The sequence below is a fragment of the Megalops cyprinoides genome, chromosome 20, assembly GCF_013368585.1.
Source record: "Megalops cyprinoides isolate fMegCyp1 chromosome 20, fMegCyp1.pri, whole genome shotgun sequence".
NCBI classification, from domain to species: Eukaryota; Metazoa; Chordata; class Actinopteri; order Elopiformes; family Megalopidae; genus Megalops; species Megalops cyprinoides.
The window spans coordinates 13,759,520-13,782,320 of record NC_050602.1 but is presented as its reverse complement, the minus strand read 5'-3'; the positions used below and the strand labels follow the sequence as shown (position 1 = coordinate 13,782,320).

Sequence of the window (22,801 nt, the reverse complement as noted above, 5' to 3'; positions counted from 1 at the left end):
TACATTCTCCAGTTTCTAACAGGACATATTCATTCCAAAAGAAAAAAAAAGTAATTTTAACATCAATCCATACAATCCATTTTCATCAAAACACTTTCATTATCAAGAAATACCAATACTCAACGAAGCAGCTGACTTATTAATCAATACACCTCTCAATTAGTGAAAAACAATTCCTCGTGTCTGGTTCTTGCATGATAGGAATATTACTAAATTGGAACTATCACCGCATTTCAATTAAATAAGTAGGTTTAACAACAGATGGACCTTCAAGCAACATGGCAAAAGTTTTTTATTAGTTTATTATTAAGCATTATTAACATTTGTCTGCATGCAAGGCATATTCATAATAGCTATATAGTACTGTCACACTAAAAGTATCGTTTCCAATATATCCAAAATAACCATTTTTCCTGCTACATCCCATTTTAGCTGCTATTTAATTGAGGGTATGAGTAAATACAGATGGTACTGCATGTAAAATATGCTACTGTGGGAACACCTAAAGAACATGCTAATAATAACATGCTATTAAAAATATTAAAATTATTATTTACCTCCCTCTATTAGCTCTTTCCTATATGTATACCTCAAATTAGTTTGGAATGTGCAAGGACAGAGGATTATCATACTGTCACAGCTGAAAGGTTACTTTTCTCATATGTTAATTTTTTTTGTCCATGTTCATGTGATAGTACTGGTTGATGTACTGCCAATAAAAATAACAGAGCAAGAAATTTATCAAGAAAATATTTTCAAAACTGAAGAATAAAATCAAGAAAGACAGTGCATGTAGTTCTAGCAATGCTAAAACAAACTACCTGCTCTATTCAAGAACCAAACTCTTCAACACCCACACACCTGTTTTTAAGCATTGCTGGTTAAGCAGGTGTGTCTCATTATCCAATGGCTGGCTTCCTGTTGCAAGCTCTGTAGACACTTACCCAAGCAATTACCCAGATCAAAATGAAGGTAGATCCATCAGTGTTAAGTTTGTTTGTGAAAACTGAGGATTGTTAAAATTGTGACTAAATTTCTTACACATTCCCACTCATATGTTTTCAAAGATACAAATAAAAACATGTTACTTCTTAACTACTAAGTCCTAAAGTGAGCACTGTTACTTTAGTTCTAATGATAGATTATGTCGTCTCCTTCTTTGGCAACTCATTTCCATTCCCTTCTGTTATTTTTTTGTCCTGTACATTTTGTCTTCATTCTTTGTCCTGTGTGTGTGTGTGTGTGTGTGTGTGTGTGTGTGTGTGTGTGTGCGTGTGTGCCTGTGTGTTTGAACTATTGTGTTGTTGGGCTTAATTATATTTTCAAGCACTCAAAAGATTATTTGCTGTTATACTACTTATCCATTACCCACTGCATATTATTGAAAATGTTATAGATGTTCATACTGATTGGGTAACGCTAAGAATGATGCTGTATTATGTGTCTCCTGCAAAATATGCATTTTAAAAATTCAACTTGTCCTACATTGCCATTCAAGTCAACATTGTTGTGGCAAAAGGTCATGCAACTGGCCATAGCGAGATCCACGGTTAGAGTGTGCGTTAAGCGCTTGACCTTGTCATATGATTATGAACGTAATAGAAAATGAATAAGCCAACCTGAACTGACCATGTGGACACATGGACAACTGTCCTAGGGACTGAGAAGGACGTATGCCTTGTACTTTAGGAGTTATGAGTTATGATAAGACAGTACTGAATCACCCTACTGCTGAAATGTTAGCACCTTGTGAATAGTAACTCTCAGACAAAATCTCTTCCTAAACCCTAAACCTAAATGTGGTTGGTTTGAAAAAAAATAATAATATTAAGACAAGAGGGTTGTTGAATGTACTTGCTGAAATTCAATAATCTGATTTTTTTTTGTGTGTGTCAGGACTGGCTCATATTCTGGTCAATATTGTATTTAATCTGGTTTTCTTTTAATGATGAACATTCATACCTTATTTGTGTTACAGAACAATGCAAAAAATCATAATTGTAAACAATACGTTTCAGTATTGAGTATTCAGTATACGTTTCTGGCCCATTACAGAGAGTTGTATTTTACTATTCTTTAAGGTTTAATATGCGGTCACCAATATCATACACATATAACTGTGTAATAAATAGTCCCTTTGCAAAGTAAAATACTAATTGATACTAATCTATGAAGACACTGTGTAAACATGCACTGTATAAAAACGTTCACAAAGAAATGTATTACAAGATAAGTTTCAGTCTATTTACATCAGCTCGGCCTCACTGCAGTGGAAGTCCGAAAACCAAGAGAAAAGTCAACAGTATGCTCCTTTGTACTTTGTGCTTCAGGGTAGCCATTGGCGGACTAATTGCTGAAATACTTGCCGGGATTGCTTCAAAGTACAGGGAAGGGACTGTATGGAAAACCTAATAAATAACAATTGAATTACAGATTGGAAACAGCTGAAACACAGGCCCTTGGTGTTCTCACCTTTAATGGTGCAAATCGAACATTGGAGGGGAGTGATCACTCGTAAATTGTGGCTTGCGGTTTTGCCATTGTTTTTAGCACTACATCAACATGGCAGACCCTGACATCCAGAATGATTGTTTCTAAGGAGGAACCGGGAGTAGAGCGGAATAAAGAATTCAATTAAAAGATGTTCAGCGCAGATTTTAGTTTTTTTTTCCTGACTTCCAGAAACTGCGGAGGGGCTATGAAGCTACACAGAATAACCTTGCTGTCCAAAGCCAAGAGGCTCTCACCAGGACCAGTAGCCCAACTGCGGTTTCTCCTGCATGGAAAAGAACCTCCTCATTCCTGAAACATAGCTTCACTTTACCAATGGGCCAAACCAGAAGCTCCACACATCGGCAATGTAAATAATGAAAACCGAGTCTTCGCAGGCCCACAAGAAGGTACAGTATTTGAAATAGACTATTACTCACACCATAGTTATGAAATGAAAAACACATTAATTTGCCAAAAGCATTACCCTAGCTCTGTTAAACAAAGTGATCCAAACTGAAACCAAAATACTTCATCTGAGAAGTGAGGTTTATTGCCGTTATCGTTTGAGCTAAAATAGGCTCCACGAACCTCAAAGTACAAACCTTCTTGCTGGTTCCAAGAGGCTGTGGAACATCCATTATGCGCTTTTGGTTCCACAGTTCATGTGAATATTGACCACATATTGATACCTGATGTGTACTGTGCAACAAAGAACTCATCCAATACTTTTACAACAATATGTGCAAATATCTCAAAATTTTCATAACCTTTCAAATAGATTTTCAAAATTCTAATTAAGTCAAATGATGAGGACAAATGCATTCTGATCATTTCTGTTTGTATGTTTCCTCCAGAGGGCTGAATAATATGACTTGAACCCATAAAGCTTACCATTTGGCGGCTCTTCACAAAACAAGATAATGGAATTTTAATGATCAAAAATCAGAAAACACCAGGCACATTTGAAGAAACCATACATAAGTTTGTCTTGGCTTTACTCAGTTTGAATCTTTTTTTTTTTTTTTTTTACTGACAGTCTCCCCCTTCCGTCACTTTTATAATAAAATCACTGTGGCTGTATTAGAGACGCTGTCATTTATATCTTTCTTCTGAAATTATTTATGTTTCTAATATCTTGCCACATTTCGGTGGTTTTAGGAATTTGGATGTTTATTTGCTTAAAACAAAAACTTTGCGGTTTGTTTTGCTTTAATTTTTCAAGAAAGTACATTTTGAGCTCCAAATAGCAACGGTTGTCACCATAAATCCCAGCATGTATGGAAGTGGAAAATGGCCTCTCGTTTCCAAGGTACGTTCTTAACCTTTCCCAGACTCCTCCTGGGCCCCTCTTTCAAGCTGTTTCGAGCTTCCCTGAGTGCTTCTTTTCATTAAAAAAGGAGGAAGCCATCCTCACACACCTAGGGTCACAGAGACCACAGACGAGGCTTCAAACAGTATCCAGTATATTGGAAACAAAGACTCATTAAAACTTTTACTTCAATAACGTGTCTAAATTTGAAGGCTTAATTCACACACCAGTATGGTTCATTAACCTTAGGGGATAGCATCCAATGTAAACCTGTCACTTTTGAAATAATTAAAAAGTTAGTTAAACCAGCGACACATGCAGTAATAACAATGATGGTGTCAGCCTGATGGTTATATAATACAGTTGTTAAATATTACAAATAGTTCTACTGCCAAATGATGGTTTTCAATACTGTGGGATGTCATGCTGTTCACACAACTTAAATGCATCAATGTCAATGTGAAAGTAACACTGTATTGACATAAGCTATTACACGCTATTCGGCTAAACTTTCCGAATGTGGATCTGATTTTGTACATTTTAAACTGCAGAAGTCAATGGAAATGCTGTGCCAAAAGGTAAACCACAATATAAAAAGATATTGATATTGCAGGCAAGACAGCAGGGTGGGATAACAGCTAGTGATGGATCAGCTGAGCTTTGACCATCCCATTCGATAATGACTAGGATCCTGGATGGGCAGAAGCCAAGAAGTACATGGCCAAACGCCAGCGATAAATCACAAAGGAGACAAAAGATATTGACCTCTGCTTAGCACCGGAGAAACTTGGTTGAACCAGCAACTGGAAAGCAGATGAAGTTGGAGTGAGAATATTTGCATAAAGACTTGGCAAGCCGGCAGTGCATGAGAACAAGGTAATTAATTACTTGTGGGTGTTGCATTCATTTCAGCCAGTCGGCTTGTGGCTGATTCTGGTGGACTGTGATCGTGTTATGCATGCACCAGTAATTCAGATGGTCATACAGATTAATACCACTACTAATTAAGTAATACTCAATAATTAATAACTTTTACTAAAACTAATAATTAATAACCTAAGAAAACAAACTTTTTCCTCTTTTGGGTTCTTTCCATAGAGCCACAGGTTATTTCTTTTTGTTTTATTTGGTTTTGATGTGTTCTGGGCACCTACTAAAGTGTCTAACCAGTTAGGACAAAATTAATTACCCAGTCATGCTTTATATGGCATTCTATATTTAAATAACTACAACATGCAGTAACACACTACAAGCTAAGATGAGAGACAATCATCATCATTTAAGACTATTGCCACTGTGTCCCACAGATGGTTGTGAAATACAGCAAGATAATGCACCTTGGAATAAAATTATGGGTTCATCTGCAATATAACAGATGCAAAAAAGTAGTAGCATCCCTGTGCACTCTTATGCTATGTTCACACTGTCAGTCCAAATCCGATTTCTTGCATATCCGATCAGAATGCGATCTTCCTGATTGACTGTCCGCATTATATATTGAAAGTGATCAGATCCGATCTGTGTGTCTGGGTGGCAATCCTCATTTTTGGTCTTATCCACATTGGTTGCTATAGTAATGACATTGCTCCCAGAAGTAGTTGACGTAAACAAACCAAAATGGAGGGTAATGAAATGAAGGGCTTGCTTATTCACAACACGGCAATGTGGAGCGGAGACAGAGGAGGCTTGCCTGCTCCGCTTTTTTTTGTGCAGCTGGCACCGCCGGTGTCACTCATCAATGGCTCCCTGTGCCACCGAACTAGCATGTTTCCTGTACGTGTGATGTACATGTGAACTTTATGTGGCGTCAAAAGTCACAAACGTAAAAAAAAAAACACCTGAAATCCAATCAGAGCCTTCAGACCTAAACGGATTTGCAAAAATGCGATTTCAATCGGATTTCAAACCACATACGAATGTGGTTTGAAACAGATTTGTAAAAATCGGATCCTATGTGACTTTTGGCTGTTCAGACTTGCTATATATGATCGGATTCCAATCAGATATGCACATAAATCGGATTTGGACTGACAGTGTGAACATAGTTTTACATTATAGTGTGCTGTGAACAACCATGTCTAAGTGAAAATCAAGACAACAAAGCTAGGAATCATGGCCCTCATTTGTAAACTAGATAAATTACCATTCTGTAATTCCTCTGTAAACATTTTAAATATATATGTCTACAGCAGGTTGTTTAAGGAAGACAGAAAATAGCAGCAATATTCTGAGGTGTTCAGTAAGGATAAATTAGAGACTAATCCTATTCCAGTTTATGACCCATCATTAATACTATGACCCATCATTTATACTTACTGGATCTTTACATTAATGTGCTAATTCGATAACTTTAGGATAACTTTTTTATATTCACCCTCCAGCAAATAAGTTTGCAAAAAAAGGAAAACTAACATATTTTATAATATTTGGAGGTAGGTCCTTGTTTCCAATGATACATGATGGTAGCATGTACTCTGACCTCAAGGTAATTTTTCATTTTAGTTTAGGTTGACATTTTTCCCTAAATATGAATGAGATGAATTTCTCTAGTCAACATACAGAAAAAAACACCTAGGTGATCTTAGACAGCTAGGCAATAAACATCCCCTTTACCAATATATTTTATGAGTTGGTATGAAAGGGATCTTTCAAGTAATTTGCCAGTACATAAACAGCAGTAATGCTCCAATGCCCGACCATAACCATAATTTGAAAAGTTCAGAACATAATGTCAGCTAATGGACACCCACTACAGCAAGAATATAAGTAACTTCCTTCTGGACTAATTTTCTGAGCATGCAAAAAGAAAAGAAATTGGATTAAAAATCAATTTATGTCAGTCAAAGAAGGTCTTAAATAAGCTAAGAACTGCTCAAGCCTTTTCTGACTGGGGGGCCCTTGGGCTCTCAAGCAAAGATGACCAAATATTCTACGTTGTTTTTAGTAAATTTCCATCATATTGATATTGCTATAATTTTATATGTTATTTGTCTGAAGCAGCAAGCCACATTGCCTGATTCGGACAATAAAGCATTCATTCATCCAGTCATGCATTTGTGCATGGACAAACAAGCACTAACTCAGAGGAGTAATACTGATTTTGTATTCCAAACCTAAATGATGGAGATTTCAGTATTTATGAATATTTGACTGTTAAAGACTGTTAAATTCAAATGTAGGGAACTGATTGCACAAATGCAATTTCAAAGGTCTGCTTGATGTCTCCTGTTGGAAAATGAAATCTGACTGAATGCACATTCACAGTTTAACATGCTGAATGGGAGCGCACCACGAACGTCTCCGCCAGCTCCTGGGGCTATGCAGACGAAGACGAGGGGGCTGAAACGCGAAATCCATAGCTCCTCGCCGCCACACCAGCATCTAGCGTTTCTACAATAACAGCCAGCCGCACGCCTCTCATGGAGGACAGGCTCGTGGTGATGACAAGAATGACTCGAGAGGCGGGGGCGTTCGGGTGGGGAACCCAGAACGGGGGAAATATGTTTGACTTGAGCATCACGCAATGTTGCATGGAAAGAGGTCGGAAATCTCCCGGCAGGAGGCCAGGCCCATTCAAACAGTGAGATACGATATGTGCGAAAGGGAAGTGAAATCCATTCCTCTGTCTCTTTAAAAAAACAGACCTCATGCCCTACCAATTTATTTTCCCATTTTTTGTTTACTCTGCTGACACGAGTTTACGTTTTGCCAGGGGCCAGTTCAGCGACAATTATCTTCTATTTTGACTGACTAATGAAAATTGCATTTAAATGGTCGACATTGTTTGTGTGACTGGGAAACCCCGATGAATTTGAATCACTCAAAACAAGAGAGGAGATGCCTCGAGACAAGTGTGAGGAGGAGGAATCACTTCCTCCTTTGTAGTAATGTGCAGGGAAACAAATTCTCATTGTTTTGATTTCACTGCTCTCAAAAATGACAGGAGGTATTAAATCAAATGTAAAAGGAGCTGTGAGAAACCTTTTACTTGATAAGGTCGTTTAGACTGTACTGAAAAATGAGTGAGTGAAAGGTAACTTTATAATAAGGAAGGCTGGAGATTCAACAGTGCAACTGTTTAGCAGAAGTTTATTTGATGCATCTGCATGCTAAGCTGCAGACCGGCAGAATAACCTCCCTTGTGTTTTATGTCCAATTTATCAGCTGTAATGTGACATCCATATTATTCTTTTTGCTCTGTGTTTCCAGATGTGCTTTATAAAAAACACATATTAAAAGTGAGAATAAAAGAACAAGTCAATGCATCGCCTATGTATTGCTCTGAACTCACTACACTCAAAGATAATACAATGGTTAGGAATAATAAATTACATGAAAAGCTGCAGCAAACCATTTGCAAGTTTACATTGGCAGGAAGATCAATAGTTAATGTAATTCAAATTCAAGTGGTATTTGCTTGCTTAAATGATGCTGTTATTTGACCAATCAAGATGTGATCTTTGCAGCTAGACTGTCTATCAATCTTCAGCAGTTTTGTACACCTGGAGTCTGGGGACATATTAACCAGCTTTAACTAGCCTTCACATTAGTGCTTAGGTCTTACACAAACAACTTTATAATGATGATAGCAACATAAAAGCAGGAATTGAAGCATTCTAATGTCTACGTCTCTACTGTGTTCACGACTCTTTAATGTCTCAAATGGGCTTTTCTCATTTAAGACATCAAGACCTTTCGTAATTTATATTTCTTTCCCCCCTCGTGAATTATTATTTGGCTTGTTTTTAAATTTGAACAGTGTTATAAAAGCTTGTTAGAATTGATTCATTGATGTATAATTGGTCAGGTTACCTTATCATCTTGTTTCCTTGAACCATTTTTTGGAGTGAGTGTCTGTAGGTCAAATGGGCTCATAAAGCATTTACAGCACATTCAGATATTCTTTTATGTGCTTTTTATTGAAGTGGCAATTCTCACGGAACCTTCGGAGGAGGTCTTTTGGCTCTATGCAGTGTGTTAACTCATTTCATGTAGCCCTCAAAATGATTTTACAAGTAATATGTTAATCTGCACCAACAAAAACGGCCTTACATGGAAGTATAACAAAGCCCACGTTCTGCTTTTGTGGCTTGTAGCCTACGCTCCATGTAATTATTGTTGGGATTTATAATGTTTTGTCATCTTATACTTATGTTTCTTAAACTATGTAATAATTTCCTAAACAGTAATTTGCTAAAACCAAAATGTAAGCGCCAGAAATAAACCAAAGATGAGGAACAGTAAAGGAATGGAAATGTTCACAATTACAGAGAAACATGTGTACCGGCAAGTAAATTGTAAATATAATTAATCCAAAGTCCAGAAATTAAATTTCAAGATGAATGCTGCTATCCAAAAACGGGAACAAATGTCATCGCAAAGTGACATTCTTCCCTATGATGTGCAAAGCCTATCATCATTACATACTTCATAATAATAATTCATGTAATTCAATTCAATAATTCAACCAACCAACCCTGTTGTCCAATGAAAAGGAGTCCAAAGAGGAAAGAAATGCGTTTGCCAGCAAATGCATTTGAGATTTATATAAAGCCAGAAGTCTTGTGTCATTATATCTCAGTAACATCATCATTTACTTCTTTTCCTCTTTTTCTTTAATTCCAATAACACTAGTTGACTTGTCCAGCTTGTACAACTTAGTTTTGCAATGATTCGGATCAAGGTAGTCATATAAAATCGACTTGACAAAAATGATCTTTCATTAGATAAAGGAAACTCCCACTAATCCCCAAAAATCCTGTAAAACAGTATCATTTAGCTTCATTTTGAACATTGTTTGGTGTCAGTGTAGCATAGCGGTAAGGTGCAGTGCTTTAACCAAAAAGTTGCCAGTTTGATTCCTTGCTGGGGCACTGCTGCTGTACCTTTGGGCAAGGTACCTAACCCACAATTGCCTCAGTAAGTATCCAGCTGTAACCATGGGTAACATGTAAAAACTACAACATATGTAATTTGCTCTGGATAAGAGAGTCTGCTAAATGACAATAATGTAATGTAATGTAATGATCTGGTGCTCTGACGTTCTCTGCCACAGCAGCCTAAAACAGGCACACTGCTTCAACAAGGCTGGCAACACAATATACACCAGTCATTAATAATATAATTAATATCCACCGCCATTAATGCAGATGGTGAACAAGAGGCTATGCCGTGAAAAGAATCATTTGTTCATCACCCCCACTTTAGCACTGTAATATCTCATTGGTGTAAACATTAATAAAAATAGCCATTAATGACATCCCCTCTTGTTGACTCAAAAGTCTGATTTCATTCACAGTGCCTATTGCACATTAATCACACTCTACAAAATTGCTCTTTTATTTCTAAGTGTGTTTTAATGGAACACATCAGAAGCAAACCAATTACATCAGCTCCTCCACTGTTGGCCCGTTTAAAAACAACCTCTTCGTTTGAGCTGAAGCCGTCATTTCTCCAAGCCGGAACGGCCTTAATCAGTTTCACCTGCCTTTCTGTGCATCTACATGGAAGCATTTACATTTGATATTAAACACACGGACGTGTTTATAAGACATTTAGCTGCGAACGCGCTTTATAGCATCACTCCGTCCTGCTCAATGGAGGCAGTGTCTCCCCTGACTCTGCGCTGTGGTCAGTCAAACGTCAGACAGGGTCAGTTGTGATACTGTTGAATCAGTTTAATTGCATGCGATTTCTGGCTAATTAACGTAAACAGCGGTTATAATCCTCATTCCCTTTGTGCTCTGTACTGTAAGCAGCTGTGTTAACCGCAATGCAAAGACACATAAAAACAAAAGGTCAGGGGAATCAACGAGCTAAGTATTTTATCCACCCAGATGAATAAGCTGTGTTTCTTTTCGGTCTTAATTCTAATTCTGAATGACCTGAGGTTTCCATGTTGATGTCAGTATTTCTGTTTGTTGTCGAGATTGCATTCATAGAACCCTGCACTTATTTTACCATTCAAGGAAATCCATGCAGACACATACACAAAAGACCTTTGTTTTTTTTTTCTTAAAGCTTCTGTAAAGCTCCAACCATTAACTGTCATAATTAACATGTCTATTCATTTCTTGTGTCATCAGTAAAATCATTCCTATTATTGTCAGTGCATAATCTGTTATGCAGTAACGTTGTCAGCTTTGGTAAGATACCATACGAAATTTAATAAATGCAAAGAGATCATTCACACATATATTGAAACTGAGCAAGAAAGAACAGATAGGGGACTAAGGAGAGAGTGACAGAATGACAAAAAGACAGACAGACAGATACAGGAACAGAAATAAATACCTGGGTCCGAGCTCATCCTCACAGCGCCAGGTGAACTCTCCGAAGCTCTCGTAGCGCTGGTTGTAATGGTACAGCACACGGTGCAGTGCAGGGGAGCCCAGGTCCATCAGGGTATTGTAGGCCGTCTGCTGCTCCTTCCCACTGGTGTAGCCATTGAACAGGTTATAGATCTTGTCTGCAATCTCTGAGAGGGAGGAGGAGATGGACAAATTGTATCAAAATGGATCAGGGACACTGGAAGTGTCAATTAGGCAGGCACCAAAGACACAGAGAAATTATTAATAGTCTCCCTTTTCAGTGGCAACCGGCAAGCCACAAACAAGGGAGACAAAAAATGTACATTTATTTGGTTATTATCACAAATGTGTTTTTGGTTGTTTTTCAAGATCAACATGTAAGACAATGCATCACCCATGTGCAGGTGATTATCTTTTTACTTCTGACTTCTGAATCCCTTATAATTATACAATGTTACCTAATCTCTTTATTATAATAATTATTATTTAATATCAAGATATAAAATGTAATGTTAACATACTGAATGCAATAAACTTAAGAGGGCAGTAGTGTGATGTAATGGTAAGGAGCAGGGCTCATAACCAACAGGGCAAGGTACTTAATCCAGAATTACCTCAGTAAATGTTCAGCTGTAGCAATGGATAACATGTAAAATTGTAACCTATGAAAGTCGCTCTGGGTAACAGCAGCTGCTAAATGACAATAACTTAATGTAATAAAATATAAGAGGGAAACAGGCACTGAATGTGATCTTTCTAAAATTTGTAGCCAGGACCATCACAACACTGATTTCATAAGAATGACAAATTTATGCTGTGAGAGAAAGAATGATGAGATGTTGTATGTGTGACGTTTTCTCCCTGTTTTAACACAATGCTCACCTTGTGCTTTCACATCATCCACGGCGGGGCAGGGCGTCTTGATGGTGATTTCACTGGGGCTGGAACGCCTGCCTGTGTTGTCCACTGCCCACAGTCTGAACCTGCACCACAGCAGAAGGTGAGCCAGACTTGCAGGACTACAACACAATGCACACAACTGTGCTACACAGTCAAAAGTGTCTGAAAGAAGGTGTGTTGCTCTGTTTAAGAATGTGTAAGGCCTTGCTACGATGTCTAATACTGAACTGTTCGTGACCCTGTAGTGCACGGTGCAAGTCTGTAACACAATGACTTTGTGGCAGAGTTGTAGCACATTCTGTGCCTGACTGCTCAACACAGAGTAAAAGCCACAATCCACCTGAAAACAAACAAAAGCTGTGAGTCAGTGTGTGTGAGGACAACCCTGCCCATCCCACACATACACTCCTCTACCGTCCTCTGTGTGCGGCGTACACATGCGTGTGGAGGCAGCCCAGAGAATCACGCCATGTTTCGTGACTGCAGGACGCAGGGCTTCAGGTCTCTTCCGTAAATATTTGTGCGCTGGTGTGGCAATACAATAGCAGCGCTAATTCAGTTTGGAGATGCTAATCTGCGGAGCGGAAACTGCGTAAGTGATCCGTCCCTGCGGATCCAGGCGGAGCATTCTCGGAACGTTACTGCAACATTGTAGCAGCACAATAACATCACAACTTCCTTATAAATAAACAAAACACAAGTTTTTCATGAATCCTCACAGTAGTGCACTCAATATGTCATTCAGTAGATTGACTTCCACTGCTACAACAGTTCTCAAAACAACATCTCTGACACTGTGGTGAGTTAATGGTATTTATATCAGAATTGAGAGGTCACATGTGTTTGATGGAAGCAAAAGTGGTGCAGGGTAAAGAGTTATTTCTGAGCCAGAATCAGAATCTTGAATTTAAATCATGCTGTGTTACATTCAACAATAGACAGAGATGCACTAAATGGATTTCGAAAAGAAAGAAAACAGCAGTTCCTTTTCATACACAGGGCTGTGTATTGGCATGTATCTATAGATTACAAGGTTCAAAATATGCTTCATGTCCTGACACAGTGCACACCCCAATATACATACAGTTGCATTGGTAAAAAAATATAAAAATATAAACACATAAACACACAAGCATACAGTTTCCACAGGCTAGATGTAAACCTCCTTCTGTAATTCACATCAGGAGCTGTGATTGACAGAACATCTTGGTAATCCCCTCTTTTGCCAAAAAATAAAATGCACATCAAAGGCCTCGGAGAAAAAGATCAAGTATGATGGTACTCTTGTGCATGCTCCTGCATGTGTGTGGGTTCCCTTTGACAGCTGTAGGATTTCACTTTTTCCCCTGACCTGTGGAGGCCTTTTCACCACGTCAATATCATTGGTCAAGCAGGAAGAGAGAAGGGAAAAACGGAAATTTTACTTTCATGCGCACAGATCTGTATTTATTAAGCATTTAATCTGACGTGATTGTCACTCTTATACACCCCAGTAGTTTTTACAATGCTTACCCATTTTCCTCTAGATAACAGCTTGTAACTACATAAGTATGGTCTGCACATGTGTAAATCTGATATCACATGAAAGAACACACTCGTGGGATTATGGAGATACAGTTGGAATCAATCAAAGTTTGACCTACTTAGACAGATTGTGCTTTAAGCATGGAAAGAAAAAAAATAAATTTTGTTGAAAGCACTTGTGTTATCATTGCATACTTCAGTCATTCCTAGTTTTAGCTACCATTTAATTTTTTTTTGCAATAATATTAAATCACAAGTAATAGAAAATATAGCTGCAAGCAGTGATTCTGACAGTATAGCAACATAAGGAAATGGCCATCATATTCAACCCGTACAACTCCCTGCAGAGCTAAATAATCTGACATACTTTAATGGCTGTGCCGCCAACTATTTTGACTTTAAAGTCATTCCTAAACTTTTGAAATCAATTGGCTTGTAGTGGCCACACTGTTTAATGTTTAATATAACATTTAAATGGCACTCTGGCACTTTTACATCTTTTCCTAAACCTTTAGTTTAGTTTAGTTGAATCAGGAATATTAATGTTTCAGTACAATATTTCTAGTATGCAGCCAATGGCTATTTTTCACACAAAAAGTCCCACACTATACCACAGTGTAGTGGGATCCATTTGAAGGACAGATGCTTCTCCACCCATCCTCATGACTTGCAAGGTGCCCGAGAGTGGTGAGATGGGGAAACCCTGCTCATATTTCCAACCCTAACCTGGCAGAATGAAGGCAGTTTATTCTGCCACTGTGGGCTGCTGGTCATTGTTGATATGTCTGGGATTGAACCCGATCCACAGTGCTCAGCTTGCTCTCAAGATAAGAGATCTGTCAACTGAGCCACTTGGGCAGCCCAAATGCATCTATTAAATTGAATCTGATCTTATAATTATGTGCTTGATAAATGAACAATAGAAGATTTAGGTAATTTACAATGGTGTGAGCTTTGAGAGTTCCAAAGTTATGGTGAGAAAGGGACAAAGATTTTATTTAAAAATACTAAGCACACTTAGTGGAGTGAAACAAACCAGGTTTTATTTTGGGAAAATGAATATTTTAAGACTCTTTTTTTCCTAGAACCAGTGTCAGGATGTAAGCACACTACTGCATAAATATATGGACTAATGTGTCAAGGAACCACATTGTTGGTACTGTGCCCACATTTTGTCATGCGTTATCATACTCGCTATCGAGTCACATTGTAGCAGATGACAACTAACATTCATTACTATTTAATTTAGTTTCACAGCCATATAATTAAATTCACACCATACTTGAACACATTTAAAAAATCACATTATCAGAAAGACAGCTGCAAGACATTCTCTGTCCCACCTGACAGAAATTCCTGACTGATGTGTGACAGGCTGACAGCCAGCCAAAACTATCATTTGCTAGTCCTCTTTTTCTCTACATCACTACTGTACCAAAAGAAGCCCAAGAGAGTCTGTATAACCCTAAGCCTATAACCCGCGTAGCCTTCAAAGCTGACATTTGCTTACGATGACTTAATGGATACAATTATGCAGGCTACTTACAATTCTAAATTGACTCCAAACTTTGATGTCATAACCCATTTATCCAGTTGGCTTTTTTGTTTGTTATTTTACTTGAAAACTATGGTTAAACAACAAAAAAAACCTTTTTTTTTGAATAGTTGAAGCTATTACAGCATCAACATAAGATATGAACCCACTGTCTGCAGGTCAAGATTATATTTACCAATATATCATGCAGCACCTCTACCTGAGAAATTGACACTTTCATCTTCCTTCAGCAAAGAGTATCTGCTCTGATTACTTACCAAAGGATGGAGATCACACCCTTAAGAGGCATATTGAATTTTCCCCATTACCCTCTCTGTGAACACAGTTGCACAGTTACACAAGGAAACTGTCACTCATAACCCTGTCATGGAACTCACCACTACACTTCCACTGTTTGCTGTTCATTTATTTCATGGGATACCCTGGTACCTCATAAAACATGTCCTCAGTTAATCTGTTTAATATATTGTCAATGTATACCTTCGATTGGATAGAGACCAGGACAAACACATTTGTATAATATATGTCTCCCTTGATAAAATAAAACTCATGTGAGCATTTAGGTAAGACAAATAGAAGCCAGCCCTCCCAAAAACAAGTGAACTCCAGCACAAAATAATTCCAAATTGCTTCAGTGTGCAAATTATGTAATGCATACCTTATATTTCAATTCATATGGACTCCACTTGGGCCAAAACAGGAGGGTCCTTGTATTTCATTATATAATAACTGACACATATGTTTCTCAGGGCCCTTGGCATTTAATGATGATATATACAGTGCAGTAACACCAGAAATGTTTTTCACCACTGAGAGAGCACTGTGCCACTTTATAAGGAGAAGATATCATCTATTCTAACTCTATTGAAATAGAAATGTAACCTATTGTAGGCCTAAGAACGTACGGACCGAATATACAGAACAGCTCGTAAAGATAATGTTGAATCATATCTCCATCTAGTGGATATCTGCATAAACAACTACTACCTACAGCCTCCTCTGTGCCACCGATCCTCTAAACCTATGGACTGAAGAAGAGAAATACTGTACGGTTTGATCCAAGATGAACAAAATGCTCAAAAAAGAAAAAGTGGTAGTGCATATTTTGCTGTAAGCATTGCTTGTATTTAATCTGTAAGGGGTAAGTTTAGCTCCCTTTCACAAAGAATAAAATAACCCTGTGGGCAATGGCCCTGGCTGGAGGTAAGAGGGTTGCCTCATTCCTACATGCTGCTGGGAAAGAAAAGAGTTTTAAATGCAGCTCAGTGGTCACTGACTCTTATTCCAGAGATGCTGGACAGCACTGGTTTAGTACGGGAAGATAGCTTCAAAAAGCAACTGATATAGTACTGGAATCGCAGATGGTTTGACTACTGTTCAAACCCAGCCTTCAGTTTGACAATCAACATTTGTGGTGGAATGAAACCCGCTAACCCTGCTGCAGACGTAAACGTCAATTAGTGTGAAAAGTTCGCTCGGACACATGATATTTGATCCAAATGCTGCGCATAAGAATAGCCGTTGACAGCTTGTCTTTCTCCCTCCACAACTTCAAAAGCTCACTCCCTCCTCCGCCACCTGCGCTAACCGACATGACAAAGAAGGATTTGTGCCGACTCTCCTGTGCAATGTGCACGTGCAACAGTCCCATTACCCAACGGCAAAGAAGGGAGACGCAAAGAACCGCTTTGAAGGTGAGCCCTGGAAGATGACGCCCTGTGATAAATGAGCCTGAGGCGAGAGGGCCGACCGGCGGTGCGACGCCATGCGGGAGGGAGCATGTATGTGCGTTCGGGTGGCGTACTGTCTGTACATCAAAAAAAAAACAACCGAAAAGGAAAAAAACACACACACACTTGGAGAGGTGATATCCTCCAGCCATTTCTTCACTGTCTAATCTCTCCGGTCTGGCCCCTTGTTTCGGAAGCGTTTGTGAGGTAATCGGCTGCACGTGTTGGGGGGGGGGGGGGGGGGGTGCCGGGGGGGATTGTGTGGACGGTCAAGACGCGTTCACGGTGCCGTCATTTCATGTGCACTGACCCCTGAGCGTACCGCTGACCGCTCCACATCTTCGTTCAGTACGCACTGCCCCATGAGCCCAGAGGAGTGACCCCATAGGCCACAGAGACGGCACTGACCTCATAATGATTTCATCCAAAGGTGACCTACACCATAACCTTAACCTCATGGCAAGTATGGGCAGGCAAATACTGGCTGAATCTGGGTGGAGCTCATTCAGTTAAATTTATGATTTTATTTAATTCACTAACAATTAACTAATTGGGTGTTTAACACTGTTTACATGACACTGTCAGACATGAAATAACAACACGTAATGCAATTATTGTCCATAATATTACAAAAATATTTCATGAAATTATGTCATATTTTATTATGGATTTATCTACTTTAGGTTTGTTTATTTGCACATGGAATTATTGACATATGAAAACTGTTGCACATGTTTTTTAAATATACACCCAAATTCCTTTTTCTTGTATTATACATAATTCATACATACCCTATTAAAACAGTACATTGTTATAAGGCTCCCTCTCTGACCATTACTTACTACAGCACTTTCCACAAACAAATCTGTACCCTGGCACAAATGTGACAGCTCAGGATCCTTATACACAGAGAAGCATCAGCATTTTCCTCACCCTGCCATCATTCAGTACACACTAACAGAACCAATCAAATATAACTATGATCCCTCTTTAACAGACAGGTAGACATCGACCCTAATTCAACTCAGAGCAATTAGCCTAAGTGCAGTTAGATTTCAGATGATCAGGCATCCATCAGTGTACCATATGTCAGGATCTTAAATGATGAGGACAAATGATGTATTGACAGGTGGCTGAATGTATGTTTAACCATTGAAAACAGTATGCAACTCTTTACATTTTCAGGCTGCTGTGGTTGGAGTCTGATAAAGGTGATGAAAGAGTCCTTCAGGCTATCACCTGTGGGAAAACCTTAATGAACGATGTCCTCCCTCTCACATGTGCACGCCTCTTGCGTGTGTCGGGTCATGTGTGCTTCACATGTGGGATGATGCATGTACCCATGTGGTCATGGTATCTGCTAGTCTGCCGCTGGCGATCGCAATAATAAACATGTTTCCCCTGAGCTACCTTCCCTTCATGGTGTTATCCTCCTACAAAAAAGAGGATTGCTGTCAGACGATATTTTGCAGATAGCAGGTCTCCTGGCATTGCATGACGTCACCCTCCCTCGCAACTCTACAACCCAGAGCTTGTGCTGCAATGTTCATTTATATTTATTTTTTTTTTTTTCCATTGCACTTAACTAGTATCATAAGAGTTGGGTGTATTAGCATGTGTGTGAGCATGAGCATTAGTTTTGATTTGTGGAAAGAGCACATGTTGTGCTGCCAATGTTGAGTATATGGCAGCCGATACTGTGTCTGTGTTTCATGTTTTTCAGGTGACTCCTTCTAGCTTCACTGCACACATTACTGCTAAGATTGCTCTTATCTCTGGTTCTTGGATTGCATGCTGGAAGGCAACTTCTCTGCTGTTTTGAGAATCTGAATTGAACCGGGCGTACTGCAGCACATTCCACCTTTGCAAATGATATCAAGGATTGGAGTCGATTTGACAGACGAGCGACAAGCGCACCCACCTCGAGATCGCGCACCCTTGGAAGACTCTCTTTGCACTGGGTGGATTGTCTTTTTTTCCGTGTTCTGCTCGCTAACCTTTCTTAACACATTGATCTCTTGATTCCAGTTTCTGCTATTAGCATTAAGTGCCTCGCTGACGCACTTTCAAGCCATGCCAAAGCATGAGCCACTTCCCCAGCTGTCTGAAATATATTTAAAACACCCCAATTTGAGCCTTCACTTTGCCTAAAGAAATGCATAAACACGACTGGGGAGAGATTCCAGGCTTTCCCCCTGCAGAAAATGAATGTTCCTCATAAAAGAATACCGTGTTTAACATTAGCAGTTTCCACCGGATTACACTCTGCATCCCAGGGAGAGAGAGAGAGAGAGAGAGAGAGAGAGAGAGAGCGGGCCAAATCTCAGATTCCCCTCTGCACAACAGACAGCGGAACAGAGGGAGAATGACACAACCTGAGCATCGCTCGGAAACAGAGGTTGCTGTTAATAACAGGACATACGCAGCGTGTTACTCATGGAACCGCTCAGGGTGTGAGAAGCAAGGATGCGCCTTGTGCTGCAGCTGTGTTCCGGTGGGGATATCTCTAAAGCGCGCATCACTTCGCTGCGCATAAGGAAGAACACGACCTTCTCAAGCTTTTCAGGGGCCTGCGATATGAAGGCTACCATAACCATTTGCAAGCACTACCTCTGACCCCAGAAAAAAAACAGATCAGAACTGATCGCATGGAAAAGAACCTTACCCCATTTATTGAACCACTGTGAATTTTAACTGCTCCCCTGAAATCAAAAGTAATTTGAAATTACGGACACAAAAGTGTTGCCTTCAACCGATAATCTAATTGTTAATTTTGCTGTCCTGCAACTCACGTTTTATAGCAGACGTCCTTACATGTGTGCGTCATTAAGGCCGCGCCCTACTGCAGCCGTCAGTTTAATTTTAATCCATCATCACAAAAACATGTCCGATGCTGGCATGCACACTGGATACTGAAACTTATCAGATCTGTGCGGAATTAACATAGAGATTCTAGAATACACTGTTACTCACCACATTTGATGGCAAAGGAGCCTGTCATATTGAATGTTTAAGATTTAGTTATTTGAGTGGTTATGTTTTCTTGCAGGGTTGGGAAAGGCTGCTCACCATCTATGTATGTAAAGATATGGTAACATATGTATGGTGTAGGGCTACACAGTTGTAGGTGGTATGACTGTTAAACAGCATACATGTAGGCGCTATACCTTGCAGAGCATATATGTAGGTGGCATAATAAATAACTTGCATGTTGGTGGTGTAAATCAACAAGAACTCACATGTAAGTGGTGTCTGGCTCCAAACAGCGGATGATCATGCTGATTGAGGATGTCAGGAGGTCAGGGATGTCTCCCAGCATCACACATGGAGACTTAGCCCCAGACAGGATGTCATCCACAAAGCTCAACATCGTCTCTGTAAAAGGACGGAATGGCATTAAATACACTGCACACATGAATTTCAAAACAGAATGCTAGTTTCACTGACACAGCATCAGAACTGATATACTGTGCAAGGCTTTGAGCGCACAGAATAGCAAGCTATTTAGACATGGTAAGCATTATTCTCTGTAGATCAGAAGAAAGACTTGCAAATACAGGTTCACTGCCAAAATCATTGATATCAAAATGAAGACAAGTTACACTGAACAACTGGGGTGACATTAATTCACACAAACCAATCAAGCACTATTTCAAAGCAAACCTATGCAGTGCTTCCAACAAATATATTGTGCACTGTAAGTTGGTTCTTTGTGCGTTTTTTTCAATCTTACCATTTAAGATATTAAGATATTAATATAGCTCACTATGGAGCCAGTAAACAGGCATAAAATAAGCTACTTTAGTTAGCTACTGTAGTTGGCTTCTAAAATACAATGCTTTCTAATGGCTTAACTCAAAGTAACTAATCAAAGTCATCACAGCAAGTTTAGAATTTCACAGAATGGAAGGACTGTTATCTGATCCACAGAAAACATAATACTACTCCATATGAAAAAGAAAAAAAGGATTCAACCAATCGGAAGGGTGAGATTCACAGAAGCCTTACATACTGACACCGAGACAGAATTACTTGTAAATCATGCAGCTGCTGACAAGCTGTTTCTTCTCTCAGATTTCCCTATCCACAGGACATGGTTTTTAAATAAATGTAGAGTATTAAAAGCCATTTGCATATGCTTTGACTTTAAAGTAGTGAGTAGCAGTGCCTTGAGAGACAAACACAGTTTAATTCACAATTTAAAACTCTGCACCCTAGTGACTGGCACACTTAGCTATCCTGCTCCATAGCTACCTATCTACTGATGTAGATTGCAAGCTAGCTGGAGTGCTGGACTGTCTGAAAATAATATTATGTAGCTAACAGTGTGGCTAGATTGCAATTTAACAACCTAGCCAACACAGTTATTGGCAATTTAGGTGATGTGCCATTTGATGTTGATGATTTTTCACCTAGTAAGTTGTGGCTGTGAAAAAGAGGATGCTGAGGCCTACCTTTTAACCTTGCTACCTGTTGTGAGTTAACACACAGGATGATGTTGTTGTTACAATCGAAATGATAGATAGAAAGTATTTTAGAAATGCTGAAAAGAGGGATTCACTGGTTGAATAAGATCTGTCCTCTTTTTGTCCAGAGTACGCAATAGTCAGCCTTCAATTTAGTTGGCTTTTAAATTTTTTATAAATATTTTGTGGCCTGTTAAGGTTACATTACAATGTTAGCATAATTATTAATCTTTTAGTTTAATCTTAAGTTTAGTTTGCTGGCTACAATTCACAGATGTGGCAATTAGCTGAATAACAGGTGACATCCATGGAAAGATATATAAATAAACGAGGAACATTTTCAATGATGACGCTGCAAAATTAAGATGGAGAAGAAGAATAACGATAAGGAGGAAAGTGAAAATGGTCCAAGTTTGGGCATTCATTGTGTGGCTGTGGCATAATGTCCACACTCTATATGTTCCAATGAGATTATATAGAATGTTAATGTTTGGAATGAACAAGATTTCAGAGTCATCGTGGTTATTTATGTAAGAAACCCTAAGGTCTGACTCTCATGACTGTATAGGTATGGGGTACGCCTCTTCAGCCAATAACTTGGTGGATGGCATACCTGCCACCCCAAAATGGATTCTTTCAAACCAAAATGACACTTCAAAGCAGATGAGGGCTCTGGGATACATATTTGAAAAACAGAATGGTTATGCAGTAAAACCACTTCAATTAAAGTGTCAGCCCACAGCTGAATAAAAAATGAATGATATCATAGAGTTTGGCTTATGCGCTTCCAAGTTTATTTTGGCATTGCAGAGAATCAGATATCAACCTAATGAGAAATAAGGCGATCTCATGTAATCGCCTTTCCTCTGAAATGAAGCAACGCATTTGTTCAAAGGACTTATACCTCACTCAACGCTACATAGCATCATCAAGATCAAACAGCCACATGCTGCCTTTTGTATAGATTCAATCCAGCAACATCAAAGTCAAAATATTACAAACTGTCCACTGAGTAAATGACCCCAGCATGGCATGAATCCATATTGCTTGTGCTCGCGGAGACCCGTGGGCTTGCCTCTCTTAGCATTCCCAAATATGCTTGACATGAATAATGAAGAGGACAAGAAGCTAAAATGGAAGATATGTCACAAATGTGTTCAGGATTAGATACAAGAAAATTCAGTTCATATAATCACCCAAACACCTACTTCTTCTGCAGACATTCTTTCTGTCTTACAGCATGGGTTTAGAGGCTGCCCTGGCTGGTGGGTTACAAATGAGGGCGCATAAGGATTTCGTTAATCAGAAAAAGTGCTGGCTGGCGCAGCGACCAGGTCGACATCTGAAATAAACATGAATGTGGAAACGATGTTTTCTCAACCTCTCCGCTGCATTAATTGGGTGGGCACGGCAAAGGCCCTGCAGGACCGGCGACTCTGGCGAATTTGAATAAATTTACACTTTGTCCGTCCGATTCCAGGGCCTGACATTTCAACCGGGGGCGCTCTGCCGTT

General features: G+C 39.2%; 1 protein-coding gene across 2 annotated transcripts in view; it reads right to left on the bottom strand.

The window, feature by feature from the left end:
* Window positions 1-22,801, bottom strand: part of astn1 (astrotactin 1) — a 274,669-nt gene that overhangs the window by 3,677 nt on the left and 248,191 nt on the right. For both annotated transcript variants that reach the window (XM_036554076.1, XM_036554078.1), the window contains exons 20-22: window positions 20,061-20,196; window positions 11,995-12,095; window positions 11,096-11,279 (exon numbers count right to left, since the gene is read on the bottom strand). In XM_036554076.1, the coding sequence (XP_036409969.1) occupies window positions 11,096-11,279; window positions 11,995-12,095; window positions 20,061-20,196 (421 nt within the window). The remainder of the gene's footprint in view (window positions 1-11,095; window positions 11,280-11,994; window positions 12,096-20,060; window positions 20,197-22,801) is intronic.